The 12564-nt window shown below is 45.7% G+C and overlaps 1 protein-coding gene across 4 annotated transcripts; it reads right to left on the bottom strand.

Annotated features, from left to right (window-relative positions):
* Window positions 1-5515: 5515 nt before the first annotated feature.
* Window positions 5516-11819, bottom strand: LOC133147122 (uncharacterized). 4 transcript variants are annotated; one of them, XR_009711518.1, is made up of 3 exons: window positions 11561-11819; window positions 5749-11425; window positions 5516-5613 (listed from the first exon to the last, which is right to left on the bottom strand). XR_009711518.1 is itself a non-coding variant. In XM_061271212.1 (3 exons), exon 3 carries the CDS (start codon window positions 7586-7588, stop codon window positions 6158-6160), a length of 1431 nt encoding a protein of 476 aa, XP_061127196.1. In that variant the 5' UTR covers window positions 7589-7901; window positions 11198-11425; window positions 11561-11819; the 3' UTR covers window positions 5639-6157. The 4 variants fall into 4 exon arrangements, 3 of the variants coding, with proteins under 3 accessions (XP_061127196.1, XP_061127195.1, XP_061127194.1); XM_061271212.1 differs by lacking the exon at window positions 5516-5613 and having other exon boundaries at window positions 5639-7901; window positions 11198-11425; XM_061271211.1 differs by lacking the exon at window positions 5516-5613 and having other exon boundaries at window positions 5639-7901.
* Window positions 11820-12564: the final 745 nt, after the last annotated feature.

Raw genomic sequence — 12564 nt, forward strand, 5'->3', positions numbered from 1 at the left:
TTGTGCCGCTCCCGTCACTCTGGTTAGGTTGGCATCGAAAAAAACGCTCTCGGGTGCTTTAGAGTGCCGAGTTTATTACTGCGCATTAAGAAATGACCACCTCCAACGTTTGGTTTGTGTTTTATAAGCATTTTTAATTTTATTGCTTAAATCGCATTTTCTCGGCGAGCTGAGCACTTTTTCTGAATTGTGCCGCTCCCGTCACTCTGGTTAGGTTGGCATCGAAAAAAACGCTCTCGGGTGCTTTAGAGTGCCGAGTTTATTACTGCGCATTAAGAAATGACCACCTCCAACGTTTGGTTTGTGTTTTATAAGCATTTTTAATTTTATTGCTTAAATCGCATTTTCTCGGCGAGCTGAGCGCTTTTTCTGAATTGTGCCGCTCCCGTCACTCTGGTTAGGTTGGCATCGAAAAAAACGCTTTCGGGTGCTTTAGAGTGCCGAGTTATTCACTGCGCATGAAGAAATGACTACCTCCAACGTTTGGTTTATGTTTAATAAGCATTTTTAATTTTATTGCTTAAATCGCATTTTCTCGGCGAGCTGAGCACTTTTTCTGAATTGTGCCGCTCCCGTCACTCTGGTTAGGTTGGCATCGAAAAAAACGCTCTCGGGTGCTTTAGAGTGCCGAGTTTATCACTGCGCATGAAGAAATGACCACCTCCAACGTTTGGTTTATGTTTTATAAGCATTTTTAATTTTATTGCTTAAATCGCATTTTCTCGGCGAGCTGAGCACTTTTTCTGAATTGTGCCGCTCCCGTCACTCTGGTTAGGTTGGCATCGAAAAAAACGCTCTCGGGTGCTTTAGAGTGCCGAGTTTATCACTGCGCATGAAGAAATGACCACCTCCAACGTTTGGTTTATGTTTTATAAGCATTTTTAATTTTATTGCTTAAATCGCATTTTCTCGGCGAGCTGAGCGCTTTTTCTGAATTGTGCCGCTCCCGTAACTCTGGTTAGGTTGGCATCGAAAAAAACGCTCTCGGGTGCTTTAGAGTGCCGAGTTTATCACTGCGCATGAAGAAATGACCACTTCCAACGTTTGGTTTATGTTTTATAAGCATTTTTAATTTTATTGCTTAAATCGCATTTTCTCGGCGAGCTGAGCACTTTTTCTGAATTGTGCCGCTCCCGTCACTCTGGTTAGGTTGGCATCGAAAAAAACGCTCTCGGGTGCTTTAGAGTGCCGAGTTTATTACTGCGCATTAAGAAATGACCACCTCCAACGTTTGGTTTATGTTTTATAAGCATTTTTAATTTTATTGCTTAAATCGCATTTTCTCGGCGAGCTGAGAACTTTTTCTGAATTGTGCCGCTCCCGTCACTCTGGTTAGGTTGGCATCGAAAAAAACGCTCTCGGGTGCTTTAGAGTGCCGAGTTATTCACTGCGCATGAAGAAATGACCACCTCCAACGTTTGGTTTATGTTTTATAAGCATTTTTAATTTTATTGCTTAAATCGCATTTTCTCGGCGAGCTGAGCACTTTTTCTGAATTGTGCCGCTCCCGTCACTCTGGTTAGGTTGGCATCGAAAAAAACGCTCTCGGGTGCTTTAGAGTGCCGAGTTCATCACTGCGCATGAAGAAATGACCACCTCCAACGTTTGGTTTATGTTTTATAAGCATTTTTAATTTTATTGCTTAAATCGCATTTTCTCGGCGAGCTGAGCGCTTTTTCTGAATTGTGCCGCTCCCGTCACTCTGGTTAGGTTGGCATCGAAAAAAACGCTCTCGGGTGCTTTAGAGTGCCGAGTTATTCACTGCGCATGAAGAAATGACCACCTCCAAGTTTGGTTTATGTTTAATAAGCATTTTTAATTGTATTGCTTAAATCGCATTTTCTCGGCGAGCTGAGCGCTTTTTCTGAATTGTGCCGCTCCCGTCACTCTGGTTAGGTTGGCATCGAAAAAAACGCTCTCGGGTGCTTTAGAGTGCCGAGTTATTCACTGCGCATGAAGAAATGACCACCTCCAACGTTTGGTTTATGTTTAATAAGCATTTTTAATTTTATTGCTTAAATCGCATTTTCTCGGCGAGCTGAGCACTTTTTCTGAATTGTGCCGCTCCCGTCACTCTGGTTAGGTTGGCATCGAAAAAAACGCTCTCGGGTGCGCAGCAAAAGCAAGCTTGATGGGAAACTGTCGGCGCGTCACTCCAGCCTTGTTCAGCTTCTCCTCCAGTCTGTCAATGTACACGGGGTTAGCAGCACGCGCTGTGTTACTCACATGATCGAGTTCCAACCCAAGTTTCTGGACACGGGCTTCATTTGGATAGTTCACCAATTTGACAACTTTTGCAAACATCCCGTTGCACAGACCTGATTGAACATCAACGTTCCGTGTGATCATAACACGAGCACCCAAGGCAACTTTGATTGAGTCCGGGAGCTCATTCTTAGCGCCTTGCACAGGGGAAGCTTGCCTTGCCATTCTGCCAGTTCCTTTGTCTTTCTTGTAGTCATCCGCGTCAATCTGCACAATGTCCTTATGAAACAGTTCCAGCATCGCAGAGTTATGGCCATCCACCTGTTTATTGGTGGCAAAAACATGCAGAATATGCTTTGGACACATTTCTGGGGGAGTGTACCTCGTGGCAAGGAGAGCTCTGTCCATTTCCGACAGTTCATCTGACTTTTCTTTGACGCGGAGTCGGTTCAGCAGTTCGGCAAAGGCGACATCGTCTTTCTGCCTCATGATGGCGGTGAGCGTGATCTTTTTGAAGTCGTCACGCCAGTGGTCCAGCCGCGTAGGATCGTACACGCACAGAGGTTTGGACTGTCTCACGGGAGGGAGCTGAAAGAAATCTCCAACAGCAAGAACAGACATGCCACCGAAAGGTAAATTAATTCCTTTGATTTGTTTCAACCTGGCATTCACGTAGGCAAAGAGGTCTTTCGACACCATGGAAATCTCATCGATGATGAGTATTTCGGCGATGGACAGCTCGGCTCTGACTTCGTCCAGTTTATTGCCCAGCCCGTGGTACGGGGGTTTGAGACTTCTCGGCAGTTTGAGTAGACAATGCAACGTTGCCCCGGAAATGTTGAACGCCGCCGTGCCAGTGAAAGCTGCGAGAACAACCGTTTGCTTGGAAATGTCGGCCTCCTCAGCCAGTCGTGGTAGTCTCTGCAGTATTTTGGTAGCCTCTGCGTGGATACACTTGATCAGATGCGATTTGCCGGTCCCGGCGCCACCGTTGATGTGGTAGAAGAACTGCTCAATGGGCTTTGAGCTACACACACGTTTTATGCACCAATCTCTGACCTTGTAGAAGACGGACGCTTGCTTTTGGTTCAGGTTACGATACATGTCGCGTAACACTGCGGGATCGATGGCTGCAGCCTCTGTCACGATGGACATTTGCGTTGTTTTGGACCTGACGTTATAGTCCGGGACATTTTCCTCCACGTTGTCGTTCGGTTCATCTCTCGCGTTCATTTCCTCAACGCATTCGAGTCTTTGCAACTCACTCTCGGGAGCCAGGTGGCACCATTCGTTTATGACGAGCCCACTCTCCTCCACCTCTTGGATGGCGTTGTCAATGTCTCGACTGTATTTCTCATACCTTTCTCTGTTCCTTCTGACAATTTGGCACACGCGCTCCACAGAGTCGTTATACGGTAACTGTACACAGGCGTTATCATGAAACAACTGATAGGAAGGACAGCGTTCAGATTTTAATTGGCAATCAGCACGATGAGGCAGGTACAGCTTGAGCAAGGAGCAGTAATATTCCTCCGGATTCTTTTGTTCAGAGTATTTGCAGTATTTGATGACCGCATGTTTTTCTGTTCTTTTCTGGACAAAGCCCATGTCGTTCAGCAGAGGCAAAACATTCTTACCTTTGGCTTGTTTGCCATAAACAATTCTGCACATTGATGCAAAATCAGCCAAGCACATGACTTCAAATTCCTCTGTTTGAGGTCTGGATTTGTATTTTTCCGGCAGGCCAGTCATCCACACTTCATGAGATTCCTGCGTTTTGCCCTCAAGGAGCGAGAGAGGATAACTCATTTTCAGCGCATTGTCACTCGTTTGTACAAATACCACCATGCGGGAGGACTGTTTCATATGCAAGCCGCACGCACGTGCGACGCATTCCTGAGCACTCACTTCTCTTTTCTTGGAGTACGCTTGCATAATTTGCTTCATTTCATCGCTCTCGTTGACATTCGCGCAGCGGGAGTTTTCAATGACCGATTTCAGGTATTGGCTCAGACCGTGTTCAGCCTTGCTGATGTAGCTGCAGATGTATGCGATGCAAGAGTAGGCATTCAGGATGTATTGGATGTCCAGGTTTCCATCCCAGGCAAGAAGCAAATGGCGGTTGTAGTTGTTGACCCAGCAGTCTTTCGGTTCTCGCTTAAGCACGACAGAACTCGACGAGGCCGTCATGCGCAAACAGTTCATGTACTCGTCACCGGTGAGCTTACGTTTAGCCAGTAGCTGAGGCAAAGTCAGGGATGCCGTTTCAGGCTCATTCAGCAGATTTAGCACGGGAACAAGCTTGGCATTCGACGCCAACCGATCGTCATTGCGTTGATCTCGATTGTCGTCGTCGACGGGCGCAGGTCTGACGATCATTGTTTCATCGCACGGTTGTTTGGGGAATCCAAAGCGGCAATTTGCACCTTGGTGTTTGACGCACGATTTGGAGTGACTTTTGCTGTGCATCTGAACCTCTGTGACCTTTTTGTACAATTCCGGTTCCTTCTGCGGGTCCGGCAGCTCGGCCGAGATGTAGCGAGACACAAAATGACAGATGGCTCCATCCGTGGCTTCCTCAAATACAGGGGCACCTCGAACCCATATGAGGCAATGAATGTGAGGACTTCCTCTGTGTTGAAACTCCAGTCGGTAAAAGTAGTCGACGACCTCACCAATCGGTTGCGCCGGAGAGAGGATCAAATCTCTGAACAGAGCTTCCACACGCTTGTCAAACATGCGCATCGTCGTCACAGGATTGCTGCGTAGGATCTCACACTTGGTAGCCCAGTCAAGTTGGGCGAAATTCACTACTTCACCTTGTTGCGCTTTGATGGCGGTGATGACCTCTTCCCAACGCATTTCGGCAGCAGAAAATGTGCAAAAGAACGTGGGTGTGCCCAGCTGCCGGATCATAGCAAAAAGATCTTTGGTGGTTTTCTCCCAATAGCGTACCTCTCAGCGGTGTCATGAATCGGACAGCATCTTTGCTGCGCACCAGTTTCTCAACTTCACGTTTGTCCTGAAGCATGGCATTGTTTATCCTTCGACCATCCCTGGTAAAAGGCTTACCTTTGCGCAGCTGTATTGTCATGCTCGACGTTGCCTGGTAAATTTCAGTCACAAACTGGGCAAAGAACAAGTAGTTGGTATCTCGAGCAAAGCGTTCATCCACGCAACACAGACGGGTTTTGAAATATTTGCTTGGTGTGAGTTTTATTGCTCTCTCTTCATCGAGGGTGTTCTGACCAGTGGGAAACTGCACCGGAAAAGCCATGGCCTCAAGCTTGGGAGTCTTGAAAAAACTTACTGGGTTTGTAGCGTCTTGAGGAAACGCGTAGCTAAACCACCAGCAAAGAACCCAGGAGACTGTACTAGCTTGTAATTTTCTTTACTGAGCGGTGAAAACTGCAACAGACGTTACATAGTGTCAGCGAATAGCTGAAGAGAACATGAAAATAAAGTGCGCTCCTCCAATAAAGTTAACAAAATAATAGCAAAATATCAGCGTAAACATTAAGATTAAAACGACACACGACTTACGGCATTGCCTCGTTAATGAATCACAGCAGATGGCAACAGATGTAAGTCTGACCGCATTCCACAACATGGCTACTTCATAACATCCTGTAGCGAAACCGGAAGTAGCGCGGCGAAACCGGAAGTAGCGTTTCACGACAATATTTTTTCAACTTAAACTATGAATTATCTATTATTACAAGATCGAAAGGATTACTTAACTTATTAAAACATTTTTACAACATTGTAACCATATGAAATTATTTATACAGCCTTAAAGGCAACACACTCCCCGCCTGGCCCGTAGGGGGCACCATAAGCTTAACTAAACCTTGAAAGAATCAGTCTTTGGGGAGGAGGAGGATGATTTCCGTCACTGGTCGCATAAATGTCTTAATGTTGCCTTGGTCACTGACTTTAACTTCGACCCTTCTTACACGATTGTCCTTTCCATGGAATGTTGCAGTGACCCGGGCCATAGGCCAGCTGTTGCGTGTGACCTGCTTGTCTTTGAGCAAAACAAGGTCACCGACTTGCAGATTTCTTCTAGATTGAGTCCATTTTTGTCTCTTTTGTAGTAAGGGCAGGTACTCCCTCCTCCAACGCATCCAAAACTGGTTGGCAAGAGCCTGAACTTGCCTCCATTGCTTAGTGTACAAGTCCTTCTCCAAGAATTCTCCAGGAGGTGGTAGAAGGCACGATCTCTGTTGGCCCAGCGCTTGTTTTGGGCTTGTCCACCTCTAGTACGCCTGGTAGTTATTGTCCATGGCCCGAAAACATCAAGGCCCACATAAGTAAAAGGAGGACACATTTTAAGGCGTTCTGATGGCAGATCTGCCATGCGTTGTTCTTCCTGTTTACCACGTAGTTTGCGGCAAATAATGCATTTGTGGATCACAGAGTTGACAAGTCTTTTGCCACCTATAAGCCAAAGCCCAGCAGCCCTTATTGCGCCTTCTGTCAGGTGGCGACCCTGGTGTTTTACTTGCTCATGGTGGTGACGAGTGAGCAGGAGAGAAATGTGAGAGTCCTTGGGAATGATTATTGGGTTCTTTTCAAAGTCCTCAAAATCAGAGTGCTTGATTCGGCCTCCGACAACTATAAGGCCATCATCCAGGATTGGGCTGAGTTTTTGTAGAGGGCTTTGTGTGGGAATTGGTTTTCCAGCTTGAAGAGCCAACAGTTCTTTTCCAAACGTTGCTCGTTGTGTCTCCTTGAGAATGATATGTTTAGCGCGAGTCATTTCGTCCAGTGTTTGAGGTAGGTGACATTTGTGCCATCCTTTGCATTTTCTGTTTGGATTACTGCCATTGAATGATTTTGCGATGTGAATGAGGAAAGCTATCGCTCTGACCAATGACTTGAAGGTAGAGAAGCGTTGGAAGCCTTTACATGTGAGGACTTGAAGGTTAGTCGCCAGTGTTTTAACTTGTGGCCTTAATTCGCAGTCTTTTTCTGGATCAATTAACTCAAACTTCCCACTTGCTTGGTTTGTTTCTGCAGATGAACGATAGATGAAGGATGGTCCGGTGAACCATATTGTTTTTGCCAGTTGAGATGGTGTGAGTGATCGTGAAGCATGATCTGCAGGGTTTTCCTCTGTGCGCACATAATGCCACTGTTCTGGCTTGGAGGACTGACGAATACGCTGCACTCTGTTGTGGACATATGTGTAGAATCTTTTTGACTCGTTACAGATGTAGCCGAGAACTACTTTACTGTCTGTGTAAAAATGAACTGCATCCAGCTGTTGGTCTAACTCCTCCTGAATTAGATCGGCCATCTCGACTGCCAAGACAGCGGCGCACAGTTCAAGCCTTGGTATAGTGGGTTCTGATTGAGGAGCAAGTCTTGCCTTGCCCATAATGAATCCTACCTCAACCTTGTCATCTTGTTGGACTGCTTTCAGGTAGGCTACAGCACCAATTGCTTTGGTTGAAGCATCTGAAAATAAATACAGTTCGTTGCGTTCTGCTTGCCTGAGAGAAGTTGATGTGTAGGTTCTTGGGACGTGAAGCTCTTTAAGATCTTCTAGGGAATTTCTCCAACTTTCCCATTTGTTTTGCTTGTTCTCCGGAAGAGGTGCATCCCATTCTGAACACTCTGATGATAGTTCACGGAGTAGCGCTCTTCCTTGGATAGTGACAGGTGCCAACAGACCCAGAGGATCAAAGATGCTGTTAACAGAAGACAAAACACCTCGGCGAGTGAATGGTTTAATTGCAGTGGCCACTGAGAAGGTGAAAGTGTCTGTCATTATTTCCCAAATGAGACCTAGGCTTCGTTGTGACTGAGTTTCTTCACCTTCCAGATCTAGGCCTTTAATGATTGTTGCACAATCGTCAGGACAAAAGGCTTCTGTGACTGCTCGAGAATTAGAGACAAACTTGTGCAAACGAAGATTGGACTCAGCAAGAGCGGCTTTTGTTCTTTGGAGCAAGTCAATTGCTTCAGCTGGAGAAGGCACAGAGATCAAGCCATCGTCAACGTAAAAATGCCTTTCCACAAACTTGACTGTGTCGGCGCCATAGTCCTTTGCCCCTTCCTGGATGGCTTTGCGCAATCCATAAACGGCTACTGCAGGTGATGGCGAGTTTCCAAATACATGGACCTTCATTCGATATTCGATGACCTCCTTATTTACATCATTGTCCTTATGCCACAGAAAACGGAGATAATTTCGGTGGTCGTCACGCACCAGGAAACAATGAAACATTTGCTGTATGTCTGCCATAATGGCAACTGCCTCTTTCCGAAATCGTAGGAGGACCCCAAGCAAACTGTTGTTCAAATCAGGCCCGGAGAGAAGGACGCTGTTGAGGGAGACGCCGGAATACTGGGCACTGGAATCAAAAACAACTCTGATCTTATTGGGCTTTTGTGGGTGATAAACCCCGAACGTTGGAAGATACCAGCACTCTTCACCTTGCTTCAGTGGAGGAGCCACTTCAGCATGACCATTGGAGAAAATGCCTTGCATGAACTCGACGTATTGCTCTTGCATTTGAGGTTTTCTCTGTAAGTTTCTTTTGAGAGACAAAAACCGACTGACTGCAAGCTCCCTGTTGTTTGGCATCTGTTGGCGAGGTTCTTTGAAGGGAAGGGGTGCTACCCAATTATTCTTGTCATCTCTATACATTCCTTTGTCCATAATCTCCAAGAAGAGAATGTCCTCGATAGATGGAGCTGGTTTGTTGTCGTTTTCTGTGCGATTGAATACTGTTTTTCCGAGAGTTTGTTCAGGTGCCTTATCCTGTCTTTTAGTGCGTGGCATTGCTGTGAGTTGCAGAAAGTTGTCACAGAGTCCGAAAACTGTTGGACGGCCATTTTCGAGAATCGTCGTCTTGAACGTGTTGACCGTGTGTTTATGAACCTTACCCCGGCACACCTCTCCAACTACGACCCACCCTAAATCTAGCCGTTGGGCAAACGGAGAATGATGAGGCCCATTGAGTTGTTCTCTAACCTTGTGTGCACGTAAGATGTCTCGACCTAGCAACAGGAGAATTTCAGCCTGAGGATCTAACTCAGGAATGCATTTGGCTATGGGACGAAGATGAGGCTGGTGCAGCACAGCGCTTGGAGTTGGGATTTCACTCCTATTGTTGGGAATGTCTGGACATTCAATAAGAGGAGGTAGTGGGATGATGACTGATTCATCAAGCGACTCGATCAGGAAACCTTCAGCCATCTTGCCCTGTGTTTCAACAAGCCCGGAGCATGTTCTTAAGTTGTAGCAGAAAGGCTTGGTTTTAATATTAAAAAGTTCAAAGAACTCAGGCCTAGCTAAGGAACGATTGCTCTGGTCGTCCAGGATTACATAAGCTTTAACTGCACTTTCTTTTTCACCCTTTGGATACACCCTGGCGAGACATATTTTCGAACATGAGCGACCCCATTGACCTTGGGCACACACCTTGGTACAGCTTGATGTTACATCGACATTGTCGGGTTGTTTTTCTCCCTCCCCGCCGTCCTCTTGAGCAGGTGAAGGAGCCTTGTTTTGAGGTGGAGGACCTGGATGCATGACGGTGTCATGGCGTGTGCTGTCACATTCAGTGCACTTTACTGTAGATTTACAGTCCTTAGCGAGATGAGTGTCTGAAGAGCAGCATTTAAAACATATTCCTCTCTCTTTGAGGAAGGCCTTTCTTTCCTCCAATGGTTTGTACCTGAATGTCCTGCATTTCTTTAGTGGATGTGGCTTACTGTGCAGTGGGCAGTTGTTGTTTATGTCGTTGTTTGTAGTTGTAATGTTTGTTTTGTGCACAGCGATAGGTCTGGGTGAGTTAAAGCTCTTAGGGTTGGATCTTTCTTGTTTAATGTACGTTTGACTATTTTGTTGGGTGAAACTTGGGTCATTGCGTTTCTTTGCCTCTTTGCAGATAAAAGCACAAAAGTAATGAAAGGGTGGGAAACAACCATTATGATCTTCTTTGTAGTTAGAACCCTGAGTCATCCACCTATCTTGGAGTGGGTACGGGAGCTTGTCGACTATTGGACCTATTCCTCGTGAAGTGTCCAGATACGACAAACCAGGAAGATAGCCGTCTTCCTTGGCTCCTTGAATCTCTTGGAGGAGATCCCCTAGTTCGCGCAGTTTGACATTGTCCTTTGTTGTTAATCTTGGAAAGCTATCCAATCGCTGAAAGAGTGACTTTTCGATCACTTCGGGGGCTGCATAACACTCACAAAGCCTCTCCCATGCTCTCTTTAGGGCTGCACTGGGGTTGTTGACGTGTACTGAGCGTATGCGCTTCACCTGACTACTAGATTCCTTTCCCAGCCATTTGGTCATGAGATCTAACTCTTGAGTCGGTGTCAGGTGGACTTCTGCTATAGCACCACTGAATGAAGAGTACCATGCTCTGAAGTTCTCTGGCCTATCGTCATATTGATAGAGGCCAGATGTGATCAGGTCTCGACGTGCCATATATTGGGCAAACGGCTCAGCTGGGTGAGGTAAGCTCGCTGCATTATTGTAATGAGGCATGAATGGGGATGCGTGTGGACTAAGAGCGTTCTTTGTTTGTTCTACTTTTGGTTTTGTCCCAAGTTTGGTTTGAATTGGCAAAGCTGTCTTCTTGAACGTGAACTTTGGCCTAATGCTGACAGGTGGTGGCTCAAAAGCATCTTCCTCAGATGGATCCCATGTTACTAATGAGTTATCTGAGGCCTTGTGTTGCGTTGGTGTAGCTGATACTTGTACGATTGGAGGTTGAATTTCGCTTTGTGATTGCACATAGTAATTTGTTCTTTCTCTTTTTACACTGTCCAATAAAGAATTTCTGCTCTCATGTTCATCTTGTATTGCCTCTGCATTTTCTAGCACTTCAGCCTCTGCTTCTGCAGCATGAGCTTCTCTTTGCCATGCTAACACTTCTAGCGCTGTGTCAATTTTCATTTTTTGTAGTTCACTTTCAGCTTTTTCCACTTTTAGCTCTGCTTCTTTATTTGCAAACGACGCTCTCACCTTTGCTGCTTCTGCTTTAGCTCGGGCACGAGCAGCGCTTCCTACGGATGAGCATGTGCTGCCGGTTTGACTTGTCGCAGATTTATTTCTTGCTGCCATCTTGATCACGATGACACATCAGATGCTGCCTTTTCACTGTAGCGTCTTGAGGAAACGCGTAGCTAAACCACCAGCAAAGAACCCAGGAGACTGTACTAGCTTGTAATTTTCTTTACTGAGCGGTGAAAACTGCAACAGACGTTACATAGTGTCAGCGAATAGCTGAAGAGAACATGAAAATAAAGTGCGCTCCTCCAATAAAGTTAACAAAATAATAGCAAAATATCAGCGTAAACATTAAGATTAAAACGACACACGACTTACGGCATTGCCTCGTTAATGAATCACAGCAGATGGCAACAGATGTAAGTCTGACCGCATTCCACAACATGGCTACTTCATAACATCCTGTAGCGAAACCGGAAGTAGCGCGGCGAAACCGGAAGTAGCGTTTCACGACAATATTTTTTCAACTTAAACTATGAATTATCTATTATTACAAGATCGAAAGGATTACTTAACTTATTAAAACATTTTTACAACATTGTAACCATATGAAATTATTTATACAGCCTTAAAGGCAACACAGGGTTGTTTCTTTCTGCAGGAGCAACACAATAAATGCCCTCTGTAAAACTCATAATTTCCTCTGCCACATCATTGGGTTGGAGACATGATTCAAGTATCACTCCACCATTTGGTTGATCACCGTCTTCCGAATTTTCTTGTTGCTGTTTGTTACCACTGTTGTCATGTTGAGAGTCACTGTTCATCCCACACAGAGCATCACTTTCAAATCTGTACATCTCCTCCAGAGCTTCCTCATTGTACTCACTGTCGCTCATTTGCGCTTCATCGGAGCTGCTCTCATCGTCAGTGAGGGTTGGGTCGCAAAGGTCCGCATCGTCGCGAATGGTTATGTCTCTGTACTGTGGATGGACTTGTTTCAGTTTCATCAGAGCGCTCATTAGCTTAGACCAAGTGACAGTTTGAAAAAACTGATGGCCTTTGTAGCAAAGCCGTCTCTTCAGTTTCACTCTCAACATCTGTGACTTACTTCTTAGTCTGGGCAAGACATTGACCGTCTCTTGTACTTCCGATGGCACGCACACCACATTTCCACGAATGGCTCGTTGTTGACCTTTGGGAAGAGGTACAATTTTGGCAAATGATATGCATTTGGAAATGAGGTGTCTCTCCAGTATGTTCAATCCACACAGTTCCTTTGGAATATCAGAGAGTGTGAGATTGTTCGCAACAGCAAGTGCAGGCATTTTACCATCTTTGAGGTGACTATAGCAAGTGTGACATATCCACTCCAGTTTTCT

Source organism: Syngnathus typhle, unplaced genomic scaffold (assembly GCF_033458585.1).
Source record: "Syngnathus typhle isolate RoL2023-S1 ecotype Sweden unplaced genomic scaffold, RoL_Styp_1.0 HiC_scaffold_32, whole genome shotgun sequence".
Classification (NCBI taxonomy): domain Eukaryota; kingdom Metazoa; phylum Chordata; class Actinopteri; order Syngnathiformes; family Syngnathidae; genus Syngnathus; species Syngnathus typhle.

What these genes read in the sequence shown, in the direction of transcription:
- LOC133147122 (XM_061271210.1), bottom strand. Translation starts at nt 11,296, where the DNA reads ATGGCAGCAAGAAATAAATCTGCGACAAGTCAAACCGGCAGCACATGC.